A 26,535-nucleotide genomic window follows, 5' to 3' on the forward strand; every position below is an offset into this window, starting at 1 on the left:
ACTGCCCCCTCTCATTGAAGCCACGGAAGTTCAAGGCTGACAGCGGTACTGCAGGTATTGCTTGCAGAAAACAGGATCCCCCATTATAGAGAATGGGAAAATGGCAATCTTTGTGGTCAATCTTCATTAAAAAAAAAAAAATGTTGGGAAGACAATCATGGTACCAATAATTGATTCTAATACACCAGATGTATGTCCTTGAACCGATTATTTTAAAATCGCACACAGAAGTTTTTTTTTTTTTTTATGGCAGCCTGCAGTACCCCGGTTGGCCTTCAATTTGAGTTACTCAATGAGAGGGGGCAGCACTGAGCTAGCCTGCAATGTCACTTCCTGGTGTAGCTCAAACTATGCATGTTATGTATCCATGAAATGCCATCTTAACCGACTTAATTTGGCTTCAATGCGCTATTGAGTCTTCACATAGGAATAAATGGTGTCACGTGATCGATGGCTTTGTCCATTCATATACACTGTATACCAAACATTAGGAACACCTTCCTAATATTGAGTTGCATCCCCACCTTTTTGCCCTCAGAACAGCCTCAATTCGTGGGGCATGGACCCAGCATTCGAAAGCGTTCCATAGGGATGCAGGCCCATGTTTAATCCAATGCTTCCCAGAGTTGTGTCAAGTTGGCTGGATGTCCATTGGGTGATGGACAGGATACACACGGGAAACTGTTGAGTGTGTAAAACCCAGCAGCGTTGCAGTTCTTGACACAAACCGGTGCGCCTGGCACCTACTACCATACCCTGTTCAAAGGCACTTAAGTATTTTATCTTGCCCATTCACCCCTCTGAATGGCACACATACACAATCCATGTCTCAATTGTCTCAAGGCTTAAAAATATTTTTTTAACCTGTCTCCTCCCCTTCATCTACACTGATTGAAGTGGATTTAATAAGTGACATCAATAATGGATCATAGCTTTCACCTGGATTCACCTGGTCAGTCTATGTCAAGGAAAGAGCAGGTGCTCTTAATGTTTTGTATACTCAGTCATTGGTATAGCCCCTACTTAAAAACAGATCTCCAAAGCCACCTCTCTTTGTCAGTCTACATTAATAAACCCCTCTGTGTGGCTGTGACATGCTGTGTGGTCTGGTTTGTGTCTGTCTCTCTCCCACATAGTTTAGGGTCCTAGTTAATGTGCCACTGGGGGCTGTCATAGCTCTTATCATAGATTAACGCTCTCTGGACCCTTCATGCCACCATAAGCCCCCTGGACAGAGCCGGTCCCTGCCCACTAAGCCCAGTGTGTGTGTGTGTGTGTGTGTGTGTCACACCATTGAGCCCTGAGTCATTACCTGTGTCCCCTAAGAGAGCCATTACACTGCCCAGATGAACGCTTGGTTCAGGCCGTGCAGTGAGCAGCAAAAGCCTCCTCACCTAATGTGCTGCCTGTGTGTGTTTGTGTGTTTGTGTGTTTGTGTGTGTGTGTGTGTGTGTGTGTGTGTGTGTGTGTGTGTGTGTGTGTGTGTGTGTGTGTGTGTGTGTGTGTGTGTGTGTGTGTGTGTGTGTGTGTGTGTGTGTGTGTGTGTTTGTGTGTGTGTGTGTGTGTGTGTACATACTGGGGTTACTGGATCGGTATGTGTATAAGGATGGGGTAAATGAGATGAGAGAAAATGTTTTCCAATGTGTATTAGCGTGTGTATGTGTTGTCTGTATTCCCCTGTGCATTACATTGTTTTAGAGTCACAGTCACAGTTATTGCCTCTGGTTAGTTTCCCAGTCTCTCTGTGTTTGTAGCCTGCTGTGTTGTGATCAGTGATGAGAAGCCTTATCTCTGCCTCTGTTCTCTGTCCCAGTGACTTCTGGCCAACCGTATTGAGAGATAAAAGCTCCCTATCCTCAGACACACACTGTGAATGGAGCTTTGTTCCCCAACAGTCAAACAGAGTGAAAGGATGTGGCCTGGTGGTTGGTCTCTCTACTCCTCCCTGTGTGATTATATACAGAACATAAACGCAGCCCATATGAGGAGTCGTGTGTTTGGATTCTGCAGGTAGAAGTGTGTGTGTGTGTGTGTGTGTGTGTGTGTGTGTGTGTGTGTGTGTGTGTGTGTGTGTGTGTGTGGGTGTGTGTGTATGTTTTGGAGTGCGTGAGGATTAGATGACTCAATGATAGCGTGCCAAGGTGTCTAAAAGCTCCTTGCTGTTCTATCCTCTGTCCAGACACACACACACACACACACACACACTCAGAGCTCCTCGCCGCTCTGTCCTCTTGCCTTCACAGGAAGTGGTGCGGCCCCTCCCAGCATTCTTTGCAGGCTGATTCATTGTTTGCTTAAATCCCACATGGTGACAGAGTATGGTGTGTGTCTGCACTTGCTGCTCTAGCCAACTATCTTGCTTCTGAGAAGAGAATGAGGGAGAGATGAACGGAGGAGAAAATATTTGATTAAGGTTTCATCTTTAAGTTGCATAAACCTGTTTCAGCTTATTCAGCTAGCAGGGTTGTAGTGTCCCCACACCTATTCTCTGTCTCTCACAAACATCTGTTAGGTATGAATGACACAGCAATAGGAGTGAAAATACCCTATTCTACTTGCAAATACATCAAACCATTTTAATCCATTTATTTCTCTTAACATATATTTTATTATAAGCTTTGCTTGGAGCTGAATAGTCACCTTTAATCCACCTGGGGCCTCATTTATAAACGTTGTGTACGTTAAAAATATGCCACAAAACATGCTTGCGCCAGTTTTCACACAACAATTGGCATTTATAAAAACTGAACTTGACATGAGAAAGTGCTTATCCTCCTGCAAACTTTAGACCATGCGTACACACAGTTTCTAGTGGTTGAAGTATTGCATTGCAAGAAGGCAAAAGTAGCCTAGTAGTCTTGTGCAAATGTGGACTATATGTATGATGACACTCTTATTCATAACAAAAAAACATGTATCTAATTATAATAACAAGACGCAGTCATGCCATTAGTGAGAAATAATAATAATAATATCTTTGCATTCTAAAATAATTAGAAATAGGCATCTATTTCCTTTTATTTATTTAATTTACATGATCATTGCAGAATAAATTCTTCACCTTTTCTGACTGTGATGGTTTCATACTCGCGAAATAGCCTATAGGCCTACAACAAGGTAGAGTTGGCTACCATTCGTCCCATCTCTCATTTAATTGGACCCACTTCACAGTAGTAAATAGATAAGCTATTTCAAGTATTTTGCTCTATGTGATCCGATCTGAAGCGCAGTTTGATGGTTCACCTTTGCCATTGACGTTTGTAGGCTACGTCTGAATACTGTAATGTCAAATTTCTTGAGTAGACAATATTACATTTATACACATAATACATAGCCTATATCATAACCATTGCAGAATAAATTCCTCACCTTTTCTGGCCATGATGTAGTCCCCTGTAGCTCAGTTGGTAGAGCATGGCGCCTGCAATGCCAGGGTTGTGGGTTCGTTTCCCACGGGGGGCCAGTATGGAAATGTATGCACTCACTAACAGTAAGTCACTCTGGATAAGAGCGTCTGCTAAATGACTAAAATTTTAAATGTAATATCCCAGAAGTAGCCATACAACAACCATGCGTGTATCTCATTTAATTAGTCAACTCTTTGCTCAATGTATCCGAAAGGGAGTGCGGTTTATAAAATACAATAGAATTTAACAGGTGAAGAGACAGTTTATCTTTTGCATGGAAGTGCGTAGGCTACCACTGCCTACTGCAATTTTTCAGAGTAGACAATTAGGCTGCCACTGTAAGTAGACACTGTAAGTAGGGCAGTGCAGCATATTTAAGTTCGGAAAAAGTAAATGCAAAACATTATTGAATTCAAACGATCTGTTTACAGGTCCACAACAATTTGGAATTGTTTTTGTCTTTCAGACACGGTCAGATGGGCTACAGCAAATGTCACTGCAAAATAAAACATTCTGCCAACACCTCCAAAGACATTTGATCAAGTTCGCCATTGCTATTTCCTTTAGATAGCCTACTGTCTTGGCCTAATTCCAATAACTCCAAAGTGTACAGCAAATAAGGGCATTATTGTCACCATAAAAGGAGTGATGGAAGTTGTTCAGGCAGAGTTATAATGCTCATTCACGCGCGCACAATTTCATGACTGGTCAGATTTATAACGTAAACATGTATGTATGGTGTTTATGAATCTAAATATTTTTCTGAAATGGCGCACGCAAATATTTAGTATAAAATGTACGTAATGGTTATAAATGAGGCCCCTGGCACTTTAGAACAGTGGAATAATCCAGGCTCTGTCGCAGCCGGCGCGACCGGGAGACTCATGGGTGACGCACAATTGGCCCAGCGTTGTCCAGGGTAGGGGAGGGAATGGCCGGCAGGGATGTAGCTCAGTTGATAGAGCATGGCGTTTGCAACGCCAGGGTTGTGGGTTCGATTCCCACGGGGGGCCAGTTTAAAAAAAAAATATGTATTCACTAACTGTAAGTCGCTCTGGATAAGAGTGTCTGCTAAATGACTAAAATGTAAATGAATAAGGCTTGTTTTCCACCAGCAGAGGAAAGAGAGGAAAGAGAGACCTCAGATTTGCCAGGCTATATTTACCAGACTATTCTTATGAAACAGTGTAACACAGCTGCTTCTCATAATTTGGTTCTCCTTGTAATGAAAGTACACTAATGATAACTTACATTAGACAGAGATATAAGGAACTGTTGCATATGGATGTATAATGAAGACAATATCATTGTTGTAGCGTGCTTTTCCTCTCCTTACGAAATAACAGTGATTATATGCCTTTATAAGTCTGTGGCGTTCCATTACAGAGTTTCCTGTATGTATATGTGAGGGATCAGGGAGCAAGCAGGGATTCCGCTGTTGTTAGGGCTGGAACACTGGGCTGGTCTGTTGCCGTGTACACGGTGGGTGCTCCTCAAGGTCCCTGATGTAAAAACAGCACAGAAGCAAGAAAACATCCTATGAGAGAGAACGTCTGTCTGACTGTCTCTCTCTCCCTCTATCTCTCTATGTATCTCTCATTCTCTCTCTGTGTCCATCTCTATCTTTTTTATCTCTATCCATCTACATGTATCTCTCATTCTCTCTCTGTGTCCATCTCTATCTTTTTATCTCTATCCATCTACATGTATCTCTCATTCTGTTGGTGTGTATCTCCTGCTCCCTCTACCTTTATCACTCTCTTACACTCTCTCTTCCCCCCTCCTTCCTCTCTCTCTCCCCCTCATTCCTCTCTACCTCTGACCGTCACTAAGGACTTCTCATGCAGCAGGTTCTAGTATTTCACTGACGCAGGGTCACGCTACAGTACGTGACTCACTTTGTCTGTCCCCTTCCCAGCTTACACAGGCTGACATTTCCTCTGCTGGGGCATATTTCACTATTCAAAATGGCAGCCTGCTTTAGCCACTGTTTTGACTCTTATTTCTGCATAAGGGATGACTCGGCAGAGCTGCCGTGGCAGTAATGTCAGGCCCCACAGGTTTCCTCTGCGGGGGTCAGCGGTCCTCCCTCGCCGAATGCCACTGCAGTAAATCCAACGTGGGACGGATGGGGTCAGGTGGGGGGGAGCGCAACGCGATCCCTCAAGTCTCATTAACTAGCCCCCCCACCCCGCATGCCAGTCTCTGGCTGACTGCTATCAGAGCTGCAGCTCTATTTCAGAGCTCCCCCTCGCTGCTCACCCTTATCTGTGTCAGAATGTTTATGAATACCAGTTCAGCTCATGAGATCTGAGCCCATGCTAGTTGTTTTGAAAATGCTCAGTTCTGCTCAGTTTTAGATCTTCTTTTCGGAACAGGTCTGCTTAGAGCTAGAACCTCTTTTTAGAACAGTTCTGCGTAGATATAGAACCTCTTATCAGAACACTTCTTCGTAGTTCTAGAATCTCTTTTCAGAACAGTTCTGTTTGGATCTAGAACCTCTTTCAAAACAAGCTCTGCATAATCTCGCTCCAAGTTTCTGACTCACTGCTTTTGTACATTAGCCAGTTAGTCCATCAGTCCAGTCTAAGAACTGTATTGATATTTCAATATGGACTCTCCTTTTTGACCTCTCTGAACATGTTTACAATCATAACTCCTGTTAACTTGGTGATGTGTTACCATCGCATAGAGTAGCCCTTCTGCCTGCATGCACCATTTAGCTTGAATGACAGAGACGTTGAATGACAGAGAAGTTGGGTCTTTCAACTAGGGTTGGGCGGTATCCAGATTTTCATACCGTCATACCGTTTCTGTACCATACCGGGGTATACGGTATTACTGAATGTACTATTTGTATAAAAATAATTTAGGCAATAGGGATCTTGATCCAGGAGGGGATTGAATATCTCTGCTGTAACCAAGAAGCTTGATCTTGACATCTAGCCTCTTAGCTAGCAAATTAGCAAACCAAATGCATAGCTGGAGCCCTGAGCTGGATTTAATTTATTTGACACATCTTAGATTTCTTATAGTTGTACTTAACTTAAAGTTAGTTATAAGCAGTTGCATAGCACGCCCCCCCCCCCCCCCCCCCATTAACAATACTTTAAAAAAAAGATTTTACCATATTGAAAATCTGATTTCGAAATACCCAGATATATGATATAAACGGTAACCTACATTTCACATGCCAGTCGTTTAGCTTTCACCATTATCTATATCAATTTAGGTTAAGTACATGCAGTGATAAGGCTTAACAACAGTGTTTAAACCAGCCAGTCAGTCACACAGCAGTGCTAAGGCAGGGATCATCATTTCAAATTTGACCCAGTTGTTGACATTTCCAAGTCTCAACAAGTCAGATGTCTGTGTAGGCTAGACGTCCCACTGTTTGTGATAGACACTGTCCCAGAGGCATAACACGCACGCAGGCACACACACACACCACACACACACACTGTCCCGAGGCATTACGTCTCCTGTTATAGTTGTCACTGACACATGGTGTGCTGAGACGCAGACACAACAACACTCTTTCAAATCAAATCAAATCAAATTGTATTTGCCACATGCGCCGAATACAACAGGTGTAGACATTACAGTGAAATGCTTACTTACAAGCCCTTAACCAACAATGGAATTTTTAAAGCATTAAAAAAAAAACTGTTAAGTAAAAAAAATTAAAGCAAATAACTAAAGAGCAGCAGTAACATAAAATAACAGTAGGGAGGCTATATACAGGGGGGTACTGGTGCAGAGTCAATGTGCGATGGCACCGGCTAGTCGAGGTCATTTAGGTAATATGTACATGTGGGTAGAGTTAAAGTGACTATGCATAAATAATAGACAGAGTAGCAGCAGCGTAAAAGAGGGGGGTGGGGGTGGGGGGGCAGTGCAAATAGTCCGGGTAGCAATGATTAGCTGTTCAGGAGTCTTATGGCTTGGGGGTAGAAGCTGTTGAGAAGCCTTTTGGACCTACACTTGGCGCTCCAGTACCGCTTGCCGTGCGGTAGCAGAGAGAACAGTCTATGACTAGGGTGGCTGGAGTCTTTTACAATTTTTAGGGCCTTCCTCTGACACCGCCTGGTATAGAGGTCCTGGATGGCAGGAAGCTTGGCCCCGGTGATGTACTGGGCCGTACGCACTACCCTCTGTAGTGCCTTGCGGTCGGAGGCTGAGCAGTTGCCATACCAGGCGGTGATGCAACCAGTCAGGATGCTCTCGATGGTGCAGCTGTAGAACCTTTTGAGGATCTGAGGACCCATGCCAAATCTTTTCAGTCTCCTGAGGTGGAATAGGCTGTCTTGGTGTGTTTGGACCATGATAGTTTGTTGGAACTTGAAGCTCTCAACCTGTTCCACTACAGCCCCGTCGATGAGAATGGGGGGTGCTCAGTCCTCTTTTTTTTCCTGTAGTCCACAATCATCTCCTTTGTCTTGATCACATGGAGGGAGAGGTTGTATGCTGGCACCACACGGCCAGGTCTCGGACCTCCTCCCTATAGGCTGTCTCATCGTTGTCGGTGATCAGGCCTACTACTGTTGTGTCGTCAGCAAACTTAATGATGGTGTTGGAGTCGTGCCTGGCCATGCAGTCATGGGTGAACAGGGAGTACAGGAGGGGACTGAGCACGCACCCCTGAGGGGCCCCCGTGTTGAGGATCAGCGTGGCAGATGTGTTGTTACCTACCCTTACCACCTGGGGGTGGCCCGTCAGGAAGTCCAGGATCCAGTTGCAGAGGGAGGTGTTTAGTCCCAGGATCCTTAGCTTAGTGGTTAGCTTTGAGGGCACTATTGTGTTGAACGCTGAGCTGTAGTCAATGAACAGCATTCTCTCGTAGGTGTTCCTCTTGTCCAGGTGGGAAAGGGCAGTGTGGAGTGCAATAGAGATTGCATAATCTATGGATCTGTTTGGGCGGTATGCAAATTGGAGTGGGTCTAGGGTTTCTGGGATAATGGTGTTGATGTGAGCCATGACCAGCCTTTCAAAGCTCTTCATGGCTACAGACGTGAGTGCTACGTGTCGGTAGTCATTTAGGCAGATTATCTTAGTGTCCTTGGGCACAGGGACTATGGTGGTCTGCTTGAAACATGTTGGTATTACAGACTCAGTCAGGGACATGTTGAAAATGTCAGTAAAGACACTTGCCAGTTGGTCAGCACATGCTCGGAGTACACGTCCTGGTAATCCGTCTGGCCCTGCGGCCTTGTGAATGATGACCTGCTTAAAAGTCTTACTCACATTGGCTACGGAGAGCGTGATCACATAGTCATCCGGAACAGCTGGTGCTCTCATGCATGCTTCAGTGTTTCTTGCCTCGAGGCGAGCATAGAAGTTATGTAGCTCATCTGGCAGCTCGCGGCTGTGCTTCCTTTTGTAGTCTGTAATAGTTTTCAAGCCCTGCCACATCCGACGAGTGTCAGAGCCGGTGTAGTACGATTCAATCTTAGTCCGGTATTGACTCTTTGCCTGTTTGATGGTTCGTTAGAGGGCATAGCGGGATTTCTTATAAGCGTCCGGGTTAGAGTCCCGCAGTTCCTGCCTGTATCTGAGTAACGAGGGTGCATCTCAATTGTCCAACCTGATTTCCTCTCCATATCTCCTTTCCTTCCTCTCCACTGATCTGAAAATGCAGGATGAAAGCAAAATGGAGAATGCCCGCCAGGAATTTGCTTCGTTTGACCTGTCCAAGTCTTTCATGTCAGTGCGAATAGAGGAAAGGAGACAGAGAGAGGCATCTATGTTAGACTATTGAGAAGCACCCAGGCGGCAGCTCTATTTGTGATTGAGCGTGCCCACTGGGCACAGATGTAAATTCAATGCCTATTCCACGTTGGTTCAATGTAATTTCATTTAAATTATGTGTAAACAACGTTGATTCAACCAGTGTGGGCCCACTGGGTGGACCCTGCTGCCTCGGCCAGTCGGCTCAGCTGTGCCCATGGAATGTCAGTAAATAAATATCTGTTATAAAGCACAGGGCGTGTGTCTGCCACCTGTTACATGAACATGACTCCAGTGTGTGTGTGCCTGTGTGTGGACACCTGTGTGTCACACTTGAACTATCCTGCCCCCAGTCCACCAGGATTTCTGCGACTTCTTGGCAGTGTGTATTCATAGCAGAGAGCATAAAACGATCTCTCTTAGTTAATTATCTCTTGGCACTGACGCTTTGAAGTTTGACCTCATATTGCCCTGTGATACAATATCTATGTATCATATGAGTGAAATGTATTTATATCTCCTGTCAGACATGTAGCCTAGCTGGATGTCTGGATAGCTGTCCATCAGGGCCACAGAGACCCTCTTCTGACCTGAACAAACACACGTATGCAGACACACACACCTCGTGCAAGTATGCACGAAGACACACATTCACACACGCACGCACATATGCACGAAGAAACACACACACACATTTTTGTCCCACAGGGTAGAGCAGAAATAGAGAGCCCTTAACAATTAGTTAGTGCCAGGCATATCTAGACCTAGGGTGAAACAGGGTTAAGGGCGTGCAGCTATAAACAGCTCCCAGCATATCACACACACACTGCACACACACACACACACACACAGAAACGCACAGTCGTCAGTTGAAAGTGGCACTCCAGTCTCCTTTTCACCTCATTTAACACCTGATTTCCTTAACAAAAGGCACATCTCAATAGGTGGTCCAGGTAAGTCATGACATGTGGGGGGGTTCCTTTCCTCTTTTGTTCTCTATTGTTCCTCAAGCTAGGGGCGAGGCTGATGACATCATTGATTCCCATCATTTACATTTACATTTACATCATTTAGCAGACGCTTACAAATTGGTGCATTCAACTTATGATAGCCAGTGGGACAACCACCTTATTTTATTTTAATTTAAATTTTTTAAATATATATTTCAATTTTTTATGGGGGGTGGGGGAAGAAGGATTACTTTATACTATTCCAGGTATTCCTTAAAGAGGTAGGGTTTCAAGTGTCTCCGGAAGGTGGTCAGTGACTCCGCTGTCCTGGCGCCGTGGGGGAGCTTGTTCCACCATTGGGGTGCCAGAGCAGCGAATAGCTTTGACTGGGCGGAGCGGGTACTGTACTTCCATAAGGGTAGGGGGGCTAGCAGGCCAGAGGTGGATGAACGTAGTGCCCTCGTTTGGGTTTAGGGTCTGATCAGAGCCTGAAGGTAGGAGGTGCCGTTCCCCTCACAGCTCTGTAGGCAAGCACCATGGTCTTGTAGTAGATGCGAGCCTCAACTGGAAGCCAGTGGAGTGTGCGGAGGAGCGGGGTGACATTAGAGAACTTGGGAAGGTTGAACACCAGATGGGCTGCAGCGTTCTGGATAAGTTGTAGGGGTTTAATGGCACAGGCAGGGAGCCCAGCCAACAGCGAGTTGCAGTAATCCAGACGGGAGATAACAAGTGCCTGGATTAGGACCTGTGCCGCTTTCTGTGTAAGGTAAAGTCGTACTCTGCGAATGTTGTAGAGCATGAACCTGCAGGATCGGGTCACCGCTTTGATGTTAGCGGAGAACGACAGGGTGTTGTCCAGGGTCACGCCAAGGTTCTTTGCACTCTGGGAGGAGGACACAATTTAGTTGTCAACCGTGATGGCGAGATCATGGAGCGGGCAGTCCTTCCCCGGGAGGAAGAGCAGCTCCGTCTTGCCGAGGTTCAGCCAAGTGACTTAGGAGAGGGCCTAGAACTGAGCCCTGGGGGACACCAGTGGTGAGAGCACGTGGTGCGGAGACAGATTCTCGCCACGCCACCTGGTAGGAGCGACCTGTCAGGTAGGACGCAATCCAAGAGTGAGCAGCACCGGAGATGCCCAACTCGGAGAGGGTGGAGAGGAGGATCTGATGGTTCACAGTATCAAAGGCAGCGGATCGGTCTAGAAGGATAAGAGCAAAGGAGAGAGAGTTAGCTTTAGCAGTGCGGAGAGCCTCCGTTGAATGACCAGTCTTGAAACCTGACTGGTTAGGATCAAGAAGGTCATTCTGAGAGAGATAGCAGGAGAGTTGGCTAGAGACGGCACGCTCAAGAGTTTTGGAGAGAAAAGAAAGAAGGGATACTGATCTGTAGTTGTTGACATCGGAGGGATCGAGTGTAGGTTTTTTGAGGAGGGGTGCAACTCTCGCTCTCTTGAAGGTCAAGGATGGGTTGATGAGCGAAATGAGGTAAGGGAGAAGGTCTTCGGAAATGGTCTGGAGAAGAGAGGGGATAGGGTCAAGCGGGCAGGTTGTTGGGCAGCCGGCCGTCACAAGTTGCAAGATTTTATCTGGAGAGAGAGGGGAGAAAGAAGTCAAAGCATAGGGTAGGGCAGTGTGAGCAGGACCAGCGGTGTCATTTGACTTAATAAATGAGGATCGGATGTCGTCAACCTTCTTTTCAAAATGGTTGACGAAGTCATCCACAGAGAGGGAGGAGGGAGGGGGAGGAGGAGGAGGATTCAGCAGGGAGGAGAAGGTGGCAAAGAGCTTCCTAGGGTTAAAGGCAGAGGCTTGAAATTTAGAGTGGTAGAAAGTGGCTTTAGCAGCGGAAACAGAGGAAGAGAATGTAGAGAGGAGGGAGTGAAAAGATGACAGGTCCGCAGGGAGTCTAGTTTTCCTCCATTTCCGCTCAGCTGCCCGGAGCCCTCTTCCATCAGACCAACTCTTTGAATTTTTAGTGATCCAATTGACATTTTAGTCATTAAGTAGACACTCTTATCCAGAGCGACTTACAATTAGTGAGTGCATACATTTTTCATACTGGCCCTACTCCTTGAAGTTTGTTGTCTGTACTTTACTGTATTTATACGTGGGATATCGCTTTTCAAGAATCACTGGAGGACATCTTTAAAGTAAGGGCAGTGCTGTCTGAATCTGAATCAACTTACTTTACTTTGACACGTTGCTTCTCTCTCTTGCTTTCCCCCCCCCCCCCCCCCTATCCCTCTCCCAGGGCCGTTGTTCCAGGGAGAACTGTAAGTACCTGCACCCTCCTGGCCACCTAAAGACCCAGCTGGAGATCAACGGCAGGAACAACCTCATCCAACAGAAGAACATGGCCATGCTGGCCCAACAGATGCAGCTCGCAAACGCCATGATGCCCGGCACACAGCTACAGCCTATGGTGAGACAGCACACAGATACAGTAGGCATGTGAAGTCACACGCATAAACAATGGGGAGAGAACACGCACATGCACAAATGTGCACACACGCGTATGTACACACACACACACACACACACACACACACACACACACACACACACACACAAACACACACAAACACACACACACACACACACACACACACACACACACACACACACACACACACACACACACACACACACACACACACACACACACGTGAGTGGAACAGAATATAACTGAACTGTGACCGAATCCCAGGACCTGAAACCTCTCTTCATTTTATTCAACCTTTGCCAATCCAGGTTAGTCTCTATGACCTGGTCCAAGACAGCAACAGGTTCAGTTTACATCAAGTAATTACGAGAACACTTACAATCGGCTGCATCTCAAATGACACCCTATTCCCTATATAGTGCTCTACTTCTGACCATGCAGAGCCCTTAAGCAGTGCACTATATAGGGAATTTGGTATCAGTTTAGATAAGCCACATAACATTAAATACAGTACATTTAACATTTGACCTACCAGGAAATATAACCTCTCACCTTTGACCCGGGTCTCTATCTGCCCGCCCCCTCCTCCTGCCTGCAGCCTATGTTCTCTATGGCACCAGGCCTGGCCACCAATGCCAGCGCGGCGGCAGCAGCCTTCAACCCGTACCTGGGCCCGGTATCGCCTGGCCTGATGCAGGCAGAGATCATGCCCAGCCCACAGGTCCTCATGGCGGGCCACCCCAACCACGGCCAGGTCCCCAATGCTGCAGCCGCAGCTGCACAGAAACTAATGAGGACAGACAGACTGGAGGTAAGAGATTCGGACGGACAGACACTCAGCCCCCCCTACCCTTGCTCCAGCAGCCTGTGCTGATTCTAGACCAGTGCCTTAGACCGAGTGGTGCAGCGGTCTAAGGCACTGCATCTCAGTGCTTGAGGTGTCACTACAGACCTTCATGGTTCGATTCCAGGCTGTATCACAACCGGCCGTGATTAGGAGTCCCATAGGGCGGTGCACAATTGGCCCAGCGTCCGGGTTTGGCCGGTGTAGGCCGTCATTGTAAATAAGAATTTGTTCTTAACTGACTTGCCTAGTTAAATGAAGAAAATATAAAATAAAAAACAACATGCTGTGTTAACGTAAAGCCAGTGCTGCCCTCTGCTGCCTTTCAAATGCCATGTCCAAGACACAGTGACTTTGCTCAATGCCTATGACTGTAACCACGTTTCCATCTACAGTTTTTATGCGAGTAAAGTCTTACCGTATAAAAAAATATCACGAAAGTTGTGATGAAAACAGGAAGTTTTGGTGCAATTTTATAAATGCAGACAGATCCCCTTTAAAAAAACAAACATCTTTACCTCTTTTTTGTCGGCATTCACCTTTTATATAGCTGTTACTTATGCGGCAACTGAGCAAGAGACATTCTAATTTGACCCTGTTGTTGCCACCGTTGTAACCTGATGCACCAAGCAGCACTGGTCAAGCTCTAAATTCCTCCGATAGGACAGAATGCATTGCACTGCTTTCATTTCTTCACATTCACAAACAGTAAGTTAGCAGCTCTCCATACTTGTAAATCATTTGTAAATAAATACCTTGTAATGTGTTAGTTTTCCTGTTATGGTGAATAAAAAGTTGGCTGCAGTTAGGGCCGGGACAATACTCATTAGTATCGTGGCAAGGAAACAAAACACGAAGCGTATTTAACTTCTTTATGAAAACAGACCTAATGTTGCAAACAAACATTATGTTGCAAGTAACCTATACGCAGCCAAGACCGAAAGATAAAAGCGGTCAGAGACCACCCCCTCAAGAGTCTGAGCCTGCCTGGCAGGGTTGGTCCAACAAAGCCAAAGCCACCGGGTGGGTGAGCATAATATACAAGGACTTTCTCAAAGCTGCTAATGAGAACTTTGACGACCTTGTACCTGCAACACTATCTGCAGTAACCCATTGGGAGGGGGTCACACTCGGACTATCAGAGAGGGGGCAAATTATTCAAAAGGTCTGACTGCTCAGAGATGCTTGGGAAAATGGTTACAACGAGGAACCAGTGTGTGTGTGTGTGTTTCAGGGGAAAGGGGTGTATCTGAGCTCCATCAGCTAGGACTTGACATTGGTTAATCAAATCTCAATGTTGCATGCCTTCTCAAACAGCTACACCTGTATATGCATTCGCATATCAAGTATTCTCTTGAGTTGGGCTCGGAGATGGAACAAGTGTTGAACATCTGAGCTTGTGGTTGTTTGTGGGGGAAGGGTTGCGAGAGTGTGTGTATATATTCCACATCTGTTGCTATGTGGTTAATGATTTAGTACTTTAAGCATATGTTTTCGTTTCAGTCTCCTCCATCTCCACTAACCGAAGTTAATTGTAAGGATTTTTGTTCTATTAATAATGTAAAATTAACAACTGTACAGAAAGACTCATGTGAAAGCCAAATTACAGAGGAGGAACTTCTTGATGCAATTAAAGCCTTTAAGTCCGGGAAAACTCCAGGGCTGGATGGCATACCAGTTGAATTATATCAAACCTTTTTTGATGTACTCAGAGGACCGTTATTAGCATGTTTTAACCACACCTATAAAATGGTAGATTATCAGATACTCAACAAAGTCTGATTTCACTATTACTGAAACAGGACCTAGGTGGTAAATATAAAGATACAGTCCATTAAAAAAATTGGAGGCCCCTTACACTTCAGTGTTGTGATGCAAATATTCTAGCAAAATGCATAGTGCATAGAATCAAAAAGATATTGTCAGATATTATTCATCCTAATCAGACAGGTTTTTTACATGGACAATACATTGGAGATAATATGAGACAAGTACTGTAAACAATAGAACACTATGAAAAATAAGGGAAACCAGGCCTGGTATTCATAGCTGACTTCGAAAGGGCTTTAGATAAAGTACGACTGGAATTTATATATAAATGCCTGGAATACTCAATTTTGGAGAATCTCTTATACAATGGGTTAAAGTTACGTATAGTAACCCTAGGTGTAAAATAGTAAATAATGGCTACTTCTCAGAAATTATTAAATGGTCAAGAGGAGTAAAACAAGGTTGTCCACTATCGGCATATCTATTTATTATGGCCATCGAAATGTTAGCTATTATAATCAGGTCCAACAATAATATCAAGGGGCTAGAAATCAAGTGCTTAAAAACAAAATGTGCCATTGTACACTGATGATTCATGTTTTCTTTTAAATCCACAATTTGGATCCCTCCACAGCCTCATAGAGGATCTAGATAATTGTTCTAACCTCTTTGGATTACAACCAAATTATGATGAGTATATTATATTACGTACAGTGGGGAAAAAAAGTATTTAGTCAGCCACCAATTGTGCAAGCTCTCCCACTTAAAAAGATGAGAGAGGCCTGTAATTTCCATCATAGGTACACGTCAACTATGACAGACACAATGAGGAAAAAAAATCCAGAAAATCACATTGTAGGATTTTTAATGAATTTATTTGCAAATTATGGTGGAAAATAAGTATTTGGTCAATAACAAAAGTTTCTCAATACTTTGTTATATACCCTTTGTTGGCAATGACACAGGTCAAACGTTTTCTGTAAGTCTTCACAAGGTTTTCACACACTGTTGCTTGTATTTTGGCCCATTCCTCCATGCAGATCTCCTCTAGAGCAGTGATGTTTTGGGGCTGTCGCTGGGCAACACGGACTTTCAACTCCCTCCAAAGATTTTCTATGGGGTTGAGATCTGGAGACTGGCTAGGCCACTCCAGGACCTTGAAATGCTTCTTACGAAGCCACTCCTTCGTTGCCCGGGCGGTGTGTTTGGGATCATTGTCATGCTGAAAGACCCAGCCACGTTTCATCTTCAATGCCCTTGCTGATGGAAGGATGTTTTCACTCAAAATCTCATGATACATGGCCCCATTCATTCTTTCCTTTACACGGATCAGTTGTCCTGGTCCCTTTGCAGAAAAACAGCCCCAAAGCATGATGTTTCCACCCCCATGCTTCACAGTAGGTATGGTGTTCTTTGGATGCAACTCAGCATTCTTTGTCCTCCAAACACGACGAGTTGAGTTTTTACCAAAAAGTTCTATTTTGGTTTCATCTGACCATATGACATTCTCCCAATCCTCTTCTGGATCATCCAAATGCACTCTAGCAAACTTCAGACGGGCCTGGACATGTACTGGCTTAAGCAGGGGGACACGTCTGGCACTGCAGGATTTGAGTCCCTGGCGGCGTAGTGTGTTACTGATGGTAGGCTTTGTTACTTTGGTCCCAGCTCTCTGCAGGTCATTCACTAGGTCCCCCCGTGTGGTTCTGGGATTTTTGCTCGCCGTTCTTGTGATCATTTTGACCCCACGGGGTGAGATCTTGCGTGGAGCCCCAGATCGAGGGAGATTATCAGTGGTCTTGTATGTCTTCCATTTCCTAATAATTGCTCCCACAGTTGATTTCTTCAAACCAAGCTGCTTACCTATTGCAGATTCAGTCTTCCCAGCCTGGTGCAGGTCTACAATTTTGTTTCTGGTGTCCTTTGACAGCTCTTTGGTCTTGGCCATAGTGGAGTTTGGAGTGTGACTGTTTGAGGTTGTGGACAGGTGTCTTTTATACTGATAACAAGTTCAAACAGGTGCCATTAATACAGGTAACGAGTGGAGGACAGAGGAACCTCTTAAAGAAGAAGTTACAGGTCTGTGAGAGCCAGAAATCTTGCTTGTTTGTAGGTGACCAAATACTTATTTTCCACCATAATTTGCAAATAAATTCATAAAAAATCCTACAATGTGATTTTCTGGAGAAAAAAAATCTCAATTTGTCTGTCATACTTGACGTGTACCTATGATGAAAATTACAGGCCTCTCTCATCTTTTTAAGTGGGAGAACATGCAAAATTGGTGGCTGACTAAATACTTTTTTCCCCCACTGTATTGGACCACTAAAAAATACACATTTTACATTACTGTGTACAATGGTCTAATGGTGAAGTAGACATACTCAGTATTCATATCCAGAAATAAATTATTAAATATTAAAGCATTCGACATCCCACAAAATCTTCAGTCATACAAAAGCTATACTTAAATCCAAACTGGTTCTCTAGCAGATTAGAATGAATGGCTCACCCCGGTTTCAAGAATGGCCTTTTCCCCCATTATTCAGATTACAACCTCTCATTTTCGGTTATTTGAAAATGAAATAATCTCCAAACTATATATATATTATTAAAACAAGCCATAAACAGTTGGTTGCAATATCAGTGTAATCCCCCAGAAAAGACAGAATAAATATTACAACAAATATTATGGTTAAACTCAAATATACAGTTGAAGTCAGAGGTTTACATACATCTTAGCCAAATACATTTAAACTCAGTTTTTCACAATTCCTGACATTTAATCCTAGTAAAGATTCCCTGTTTTAGGTCAGTTAGGATCACCACTTTATTTTAAGAATGTGAAATGTCAGAATAATAGTAGAGAGAATTATTTATTTCAGCTTTTATTTCTTTCATCACATTCCCAGTGGGTCAGACGTTTACATACACTCAATTAGTATTTGGTAGCATTGCCTTTAAATTGTTTAACTTGGGTCAAATGTTTTGGGTAGCCTTCCACAAGCTTCCCACAATAAGTTGGGTGAATTTTGGCCCATTCCTCCTGACAGAGCTGGTGTAACTGGGTCAGGTTTGTAGGCCTCCTTGTTCGCACACGCTTTTTCAGTTCTGCCCACAAATTTCCTATAGGATTGAGATCAGGGCTTTGTGATGGCCACTCCAATACCTTGACTTTGTTGTCCTTAAGCCATTTTGCCACAACTTTGGAAGTATACTTGGGGTCATTGTCCATTTGGAAGACCCATTTGCGACCAAGCTTTATCTTCCTGACTGATGTCTTGAGATGTTGCTTCAATTTATCCACATCATTTTCATTCCTCATGATGACATCTATTTTGTGAAGTGCACCAGTCCCTCCTGCAGCAAAGCACCCCCACAGCATGATGCTGCCACCCCCGTGCTTCACGGTTGGGATGGTGTTCTCCGGCTTGCAAGCAACCCCCTTTTTCCTCCAAACATAACGATGGTCATTATGGCCAAACAGTTCTATTTTTGTTTCATCAGACCAGAGGACATTTCTCCAAAAAGTACGATCTTTGTCCCCATATGCAGTTGCAAACCGTAGTCTGGCTTCTTTATGGCGGTTTTGGAGCAGTGGCTTCTTCCTTGCTGAGCGGCCTTTCAGGTTATGACGATATGGGACTCGTTTTACTGTGGATATAGATACTTTTGTACCTGTTTCCTCCAGCATCTTCACAAAGTCCTTTACTGTTGTTCTCGGATTGATTTGCACTTTTCGCACCAAAGTACGTTTACTTCTAAGAGACAGAAAACGTCTCCTTCCTGAGCGGTATGACGGCTGCGTGGTCCCATTGTGTTTATCCTTGCGTACTATTGTTTGTACAGATGAACGTGGTACCTCCAGGCGTTTGGAAATTGCTCCCAAGGATGAGCCAGACTTGAGGAGGTCTACATTTTTTTTCTGAGGTCTTGGCTGATTTCTTTTGATTTTCCGATGATGTCAAGCAAAGAGGCACTGAGTTTGAAAGTAGGCCTTGAAATACATCCACAGGTACACCTCCAATTGACTCAAATGATGTCAATTAGCCTATCAGAAGCTTCTAAAGTCATGACATAATTTTCTGGAATTTTCCAAGCTGTTTAAAGTGTGACAAGTTAACTTAGTGTATGTAAACTTCTGACACACTGGAATTGTGATACAGTGAATTATAAGTGAAATAATCTGTCTGTAAACAATTGTTGGAAAAATTACTTGTGTCATGCACAAAGTAGATGTCCTAACTGACTTGCCAAAACTATAGTTTGTTAACAAGAAATTTGTGGAGTGGTTGAAAAACAAGTTTTAATGACTCCAACCTAAGTGTATGTAAACTGGTCCTCTGTAGCTCAGCTGGTAGAGCACGGCGCTTGTAACGCTAAGGTAGTGGGTTCGATCCCCGGGACCACCCATACACAAAAAAATAAAATAATGTATGCACGCATGACTGTAAGTCGCTTTGGATAAAAGCGTCTGCTAAATGGCATATTATTATTATAAACTTCCGACTTCAACTGTACTAATTGATTTTAAAAAACAGTATTTTTGGTAAACATGTTTTAAATCGGGATTATCTTTGTAAATTATATCATAAATCGGACTGGTGGAGTTATCTCACACATGCAGCTAGCAAAAATATATGGAAATGTCTGCTCTATCCAAAATTACAACCAACTAATTGCAGCATTACCGCAAAAATGGAAGAGACAAGTGGAAGGGGGAGAAAGTAAGAAACTTGTCTGTTGGCCCTGTATTAAATACCAAAATTGGTTAAAGAAAATTGTGATAAATAAAAAAGTATACCAGTTTAATTAAAGGACCAAAAAATGGACAGCTGTGCCATACAGATTGCAAAACAGTTGGGAGGAGATTTTCAATGTACCAATTCCATGGCACATGGTTTATGAAGTATGAAAAATTTATGCACTGACTAAGAGTGTCTGCTCTGGATAAGAGTGTCTGCTCAATGACTAAAATGTCAAATGTAATGAACTGATACACAAAATGACGCCGGATTCAAAACGTATAATTTTTCAATTTAAATTATTATTCAAAATTCTTGCAACCAATAGAATATTATATATATATATATATATATATATATATATATATATATATATATATATATATATATATATATGGGGATACAACCACCCCAGCTCAGCAGATTTTGCTGCAAAGAGACAGAATCAATAGATCATTTGTTTTGGTACTGTCCATATTGCAACATTTACCTGGAGCTAACTCTGCAAATAGCACTGCTAGTCACTCGATCAATAATATAATAATACTCTTAGCAAAAATGTTTATCTTTAATTTACAATCTTTAGAAACTATGAGAATAGTAAGGTTCAGAACTTTTGTGAATCATCACAGCACAGTTGAAAAATATATGGCAAATAGAAATCAAAACTGGATGATCTTCAGAGATAGATATGAGGGGTTGAGGGTAGCTGAAGGATGGGACTAAAAACAAACAAAATATAACTATTTTTTATTTATTTTTTTATAAGCTGGAAGTAGAAGTCTAACAGTTGTTGTCCATTAGTTTGCTCCAATAGGGGAGGAGGATGGGAGGGTTAGGGGACGCACCTTTGTTGAAGCACCGTTGGCAGCGATTACAGCCTCGAGTCTTCTTGGGTATGATGCTACAAGCTTGGCACACCTGTTGCCAATTGGATGGAAACAGAGCTAGTGTGTATCAATGTATATCCATTTATTCATCCCTCCCCCCACCACCCCTCCCCCTCGCCAGGTGTGTCGTGAGTACCAGCGGGGTAACTGCTCCCGGGGGGAGAACGACTGCCGCTTCTCCCACCCCTCCGACAGCACCATGATTGACACCAACGACAACACGGTCACCGTGTGTATGGACTACATCAAGGGCCGCTGCTCCAGGGAGAAGTGCAAGTACTTCCACCCTCCAGCCCACCTGCAGGCCAAGATCAAGGCTGCACAGCATCAGGTGAACCAGGCCACTGCCGCCGCAGCCATGGTGAGTAGTCCACCATCTTGGATCCTCTAGGAAAAAGTCGCATAGTAGGAATGAGGAAATACACACAGTAGGATGAAGCTGCCCGTAGACACGCATCTAAGGTCAGTTATGTGTTTTGACGTTGCAATGGATATGGTTAGGATTTGGGGAGGGTAAGCAGAGAAATTGATCTTAGATCTGTGCCTACAGGTAACGTCTCTATTATATTATATGGCTCAGTCCTTTTCTCTGCCTGATGGCGTTTAGCTGATCTGACTGATCGTATCTGTATCTACATCCTCTGTCTCAATGTGTGCTTCCCCTGCATAGGTTCCTCTTGACATTCAATGCATTCAATGTGCTTACCTGACTGCAGTCTAAGTCTAATATAACAATGGTCATTCCTCTCTAGCTGAACATCCACAGCTAAACTAGCACTGTAACACTTGTCTATTGTTCTTAGTATTTGCCATGCTTTGTATGAAGAACAAAAAACTAACGTTGTGGTGTATAATCATTGTAATGTGACACAGTGTATTGCTATTTGATCGTTTAACTTGTCACACTTTAAACATTCTATAGCTCATATTTCTTAATAAAGGCTTCATAAAACCTTTATAAGGCCTGCATAGATGCTTCATAATAATTTATAAGCAAATGTCACGCTATATAAAGGTGATATAACAGGTCCTTACATCTGGTGCTATGCCAGATGTCGTATAAACCCTATACTACCCTTCATAAAGTATGACATTTGCTTATAAATGATTAATCAAGCATTTATGTAGACCTTATAAAAGGTTTATGAATGCTTCATAAGTTATAGTTTGTATAAATTGTGATCATATCACTCAATGCCCAGTGTTTTGAAGTAATGACAGTGAACAATCCATTTTATTATAGTTGACATCTTTTCACAGTATTTGATTTAGCTAGACCATTATTGAACTCATAACCATGTACTGTACTGTAGCTCTCAGCCATAGTACTGTAGTGTGTACACACTGTGCATGCCCTAGTCCTGTTATCCCCTTGTATACTGCATTCCAATGATTTGTTTTTTTATTTGTTTTTTTTTCTCACCTACCCAAACTGCACTGCTGCCCCCATGATGCACCTCTGCTTGCTGGTTTATGTTAATGCGCTTGAACCCCATTTGGCCCATTGCCATCATGTGCTCGCTGCCTGCTAATTAAGACTCAGTCGGCTGTCAAATCACTGAAGCGACCCCTCGACGCAACCTTTGACCTGGTACTATGACCTTTCACCTTTTAGCTTGGCATGTGGCTTTGTTGTCGTAGTGCAATGTCTTAACCCAGATATAGCTACTTTAATTACTGTTTGTTATCGCAATGTGTTTTCTTTCCTCCTGTTGCTATATGTGTCATTTTTGCCTGTGATAAACTGATTGTGGCTTCCTTCCCGGCTTTGACTGAATTGACCATCTCCACCATGTTTGCGATACAAACCTGCTTCCCAAACAAACATCAATTCGACATGGGAATCTCTAAAAAGGGCCACAATCAATTAATCACCTATAGCTTATGTTAACAGTAGGAGAGGGTTGGGGACAGTTTAGTTTTTAACAGTAAAAGGTGGCATGGCTCTAGCTTATGTACAATGTGTTGTAAATCAGTAGCATGTATGTACAGTTAATATGCATGTATTTGTTCCTAGTGCATATCTGATTGAGTAGGATGGGATTAAAGTCATATTGCAGTGATCCATTCCCTCCCGAGTTAATAAGATTGCTCATAATACAGTTGATCATGGCGCAAGCAGTGCAGCCCCCTCTCTCTCTCTTTGCTTCCTATCTCTTCCTCTTCTTAGCTGCCTTATTGTTTTATTAATAGAGCAATGCTTGCTTTAGTGGCATTAAGTCAGCCTTAGGTGTATTTATACGGTATATCCTCCATATTAAGCTTAGAAACTGATTTTATCATGGATATGAATGCTTTATAGAGTATGTAGCTCCAGTTAACACCATGCTCTTGCTTGTGTAGTAATTATGTAGACTGCTGCTTGCTTGCTGGTGTTACACACGGTTACACGTTGTTGTTGTGATGTTCTTTTATCCTCTAACTTAACGACAATTCTCTTTTTTGTTTTCTTTCCCGTTTTTACCTCCAACACACCCTCTCTCTCACGCCTCCCTCACGCACCTCTTTCTCTCTCATTCTCTCTCTTGTTTGTTTCTCCTCTCTCTCTCTCTCTCTCTCTCTCTCTCTCTCTCTCTCTCTCTCTCTCTCTCTCTCTCTCTCTCTCTCTCTCTCTCTCTCTCTCTCTCTCTCTCTCTCTCTCTCTCTCTCTCTCTCTCTCTCTCTCTCTCTCTCTCGCTCTCTCTCTCCGTCCCTCTTTCCCTCCCTCCATTGGGGCTGGGCAGGGGATCCCCCATAGTGTCATGCCACCCATGCCCAAGCGGGCAGCCCTGGAGAAGCCTAATGGGGCTTCTGCCATGTTCAACACGGGCATGCTCCAGTACCAACACGCCCTGGCCAACATGCAGTTTCAGCAGCAGGCTGCCTTCCTCCCCTCAGGTATGGCTCCCAGGGCTCCTACGCTGTTTCATATGGTCTCTTTCATACTTAGAACTAGAACGAGTAGACCTGCCTGGACATTGAAGGTAGTTAAAGCTCAGCCATAGAGTTACAATACATAGAAGGTGAACAGTGCAAACAATGTTATAACAATGTTAAAGGCTCCACGCCGCCATCTAAATCTCAAAGTGGTGCAGGTGTTCAGGCAATGTCATGGTAATGTGCTTTGGTCTGGGTTGGGGGCTGTGTATTTTGTCGGATGGAGACTGCATTGGGAAGTTTTGTTCTTTCTGACCCCATGCGTCTGTTTGGCAACATAATATATGTCCTGCTTCCATATTCAACGCCTACCCTTTTTCGATTCTGTCTTGAGCGTGTGTGTATGCTATGTGTCACTATTATGAATATTATAATGACTTTTACTATTACTATTTCTATTAATTGATTGATGATTGCTATTACTATTATTATCACTGTTTATTGCACATTAATATCCATGACACCTCAGAAAAAAGTGCCTGTTTTTTATCTGATCTGTATTGACTCTCTGCCTGATTCTCCTTATTGGCTAGTTTGGTCTAGTTTGGTCAGCACCAGGGTTGGGGTCAATTCCATTTAAATTCCAGTCAATTTAGGAAGTACACTGAAATTCCAATTCCAATTCCCTTCTATGGTTTTCAATGACAAACGTGTTGAATTGGAATTGGAATTAGGTTTACATTCTGAATTGACTGGAATTTGAATGGAATTGACCCCAACCCTGGTCAGCACGCCTGTATTTCCACTGATGACCACTTACTGTGTTACTGAATGCTGTCTAGTTAATTAATTAACCTGATCTCTTCCTTCATTCTAACGAACCTTGTGACGGGCTGTTTTGATTTCTCTCCCCCTTTTCCAATCCACTTCCTGTTGCACACTTCCTGTTGCACTGCATGATGTGCATTTGGGCAGGCTCAATATTCTGCATGACCCCCACCGCCGGTAGGTTCCAGCTTTCCTTCTCCACCAATTAGCTTTCAGCCTTGCAAGTGACGTCAATTTATCTAACCATCACATCTGAGGGAACCCATATCATTTTATAGCATGATTCCCAATTTGTTTGTGCTGTCTAGTCAACTACTAGGGTCATTGTCACGAGAGTGACCATAGGAGTTGGCAAGACAGCAGCACTCAATAACCATAGGAGTTGGCAAGACAGCAGCACTCAATAACCATAGGAGTTGGCAAGACAGCAGCACTCAATAACCATAGGAGTTGGCAAGACAGCAGCACTCAATGACAAATTGAGTTGGCAAGACAGCAGCACTCAATAACCATAGGAGTTAGCAAGACAGTACAAACAGATCTGGGATCAGGCTAATAGTTTTCATTTCCCTCCATTCAATAATCATCAATATGGTCATATCTACATGTAGTTGGATCTGCCTTTGCTTTGACAGAGTCACAGGGTTGGTTGTGGCATATAATATCTACTCATTTGCACATTTCCTTTGTAAAAAGATGGCAATAATATTGTGTTTAGTCATAACTATAAATTGTAATACTGGAGATATACACTGGGTGTGAAAAACATTAGGAACCTCAATTCGTCGGCACACGGACTACAAGGTGTCGAAAGCTTTCCACAGGGATGCTGGCCCATGTTGACTCCAATGCTTCTCACAGTTGTGTCAAGTTGGCTGGATGTCCTTTGGGTGGTGGTGGACCATTCTTGATACACACAGGAAACTGTTGAGCATTAAAAAGCCTGCAACGTTGCAGTTCTTAACACACTCAAATTGGTGCGCCTGGCACCTACTACCATACCCCGTTCAAAAGCATATTTTGTCTTGCCCATTCACCCTCTGAATGGCACACATACACAATCCATGTCTCAATTGTCTCAAGGCTTAAAAATCCTTCTTTAACCTGTCTCCTCCCCTTCATCTACACTGATTGAAGTGGATTTAACAGGTGACATCAATAAGGGATCATACAGTAGCTTTCACCTGGATTGACCTGGTCAGTCTATGTCATGGCAAGAGCAGGTGTTCCTAATGTTTTGTGCACTCAGTGTATGTTTTAATGTAAGTTTTATTCTGTTTCAGGTGTACTACCAAACATGTTACTTTAGACTCTATACCGCTTTTGTCTGGTATAACCTCAATATGCCATCCACAGATGTACCAATCTGAAAACCTATCCCCTTTACACCCATGGCTGGATTCCAATCAGTTAACTCGCTCCCTTCTCCTGTCCCTCGTGTCTTTCCCTTCTCAGATCAGAAAGGACTGGAGGTGTTTAAGCAATATGGTTACTGCCACCCCAACCTTCTTCTAGGCTAGGTGTTTTCTGCATCATATTGCTTACACGTATCCAATCCTCTCAGATCTTCAAGTATGTATCATCGAGGGCAGAGAGAAAGGGAGTGAGTTATTGAATTAGAATCAGGCCCTTGCCCCCCTGCCCCCCTGCCCCCTCACCTGTCCCTCACGTTTGCCTCGTGCCCAATTGGACACACTCTACTCCTCTTCTATGGGTTTTTGCTTATCTGATTTTCCCTTTTGACAAAAGTACCTATGATGCACGGTGGTGCGCAAGCGTCTGCAGCCACCACATCTGCCACAAGCGTTCCCTTCGCAACCGCCTCAGCCAATCAGGTTTGCTCCTCTACTGCCCTCTACTGCTCTCTCTCTCTCTCTCTCTCTCTCTCTCTCTCTCTCTCTCTCTCTCTCTCTCTCTCTCTCTCTCTCTCTCTCTCTCTCTCTCTCTCTCTCTCTCTCTCTCTCTCTCTCTCTCTCTCTCTCTCTCTCTCTCTCTCTCTCTCTCTCTCTCTCTCTCTCTCTCTCTCTCTCTCTCTCTCTCTCTCTCTCTCTCTCTCATATATACAGTACCAGTCAA

The 26,535-nt window shown here is 43.7% G+C and overlaps 1 protein-coding gene across 15 annotated transcripts in view; it reads left to right on the forward strand.

The window, feature by feature from the left end:
- mbnl1 (muscleblind-like splicing regulator 1) overlaps window positions 1-26,535 on the forward strand; it is a 114,124-nt gene that overhangs the window by 78,832 nt on the left and 8,757 nt on the right. For 7 of the 15 annotated variants that reach the window (XM_084183884.1, XM_084183882.1, XM_084183880.1 and 4 more), the window contains exons 3-10: window positions 12,335-12,505; window positions 12,835-12,885; window positions 13,125-13,337; window positions 20,897-21,136; window positions 22,313-22,366; window positions 23,499-23,652; window positions 24,607-24,636; window positions 26,209-26,294. In XM_084183884.1, the coding sequence (XP_084040010.1) occupies window positions 12,335-12,505; window positions 12,835-12,885; window positions 13,125-13,337; window positions 20,897-21,136; window positions 22,313-22,366; window positions 23,499-23,652; window positions 24,607-24,636; window positions 26,209-26,294 (999 nt within the window). The remainder of the gene's footprint in view (window positions 1-12,334; window positions 12,506-12,834; window positions 12,886-13,124; window positions 13,338-20,896; window positions 21,137-22,312; window positions 22,367-23,498; window positions 23,653-24,606; window positions 24,637-26,208; window positions 26,295-26,535) is intronic. The other 8 variants (XM_084183886.1, XM_084183874.1, XM_084183887.1 and 5 more) reach the window with 8 other exon arrangements.

This window comes from Coregonus lavaretus (genome assembly GCF_964263955.1).
Source record: "Coregonus lavaretus genome assembly, chromosome: 19".
NCBI classification, from domain to species: Eukaryota; Metazoa; Chordata; class Actinopteri; order Salmoniformes; family Salmonidae; genus Coregonus; species Coregonus lavaretus.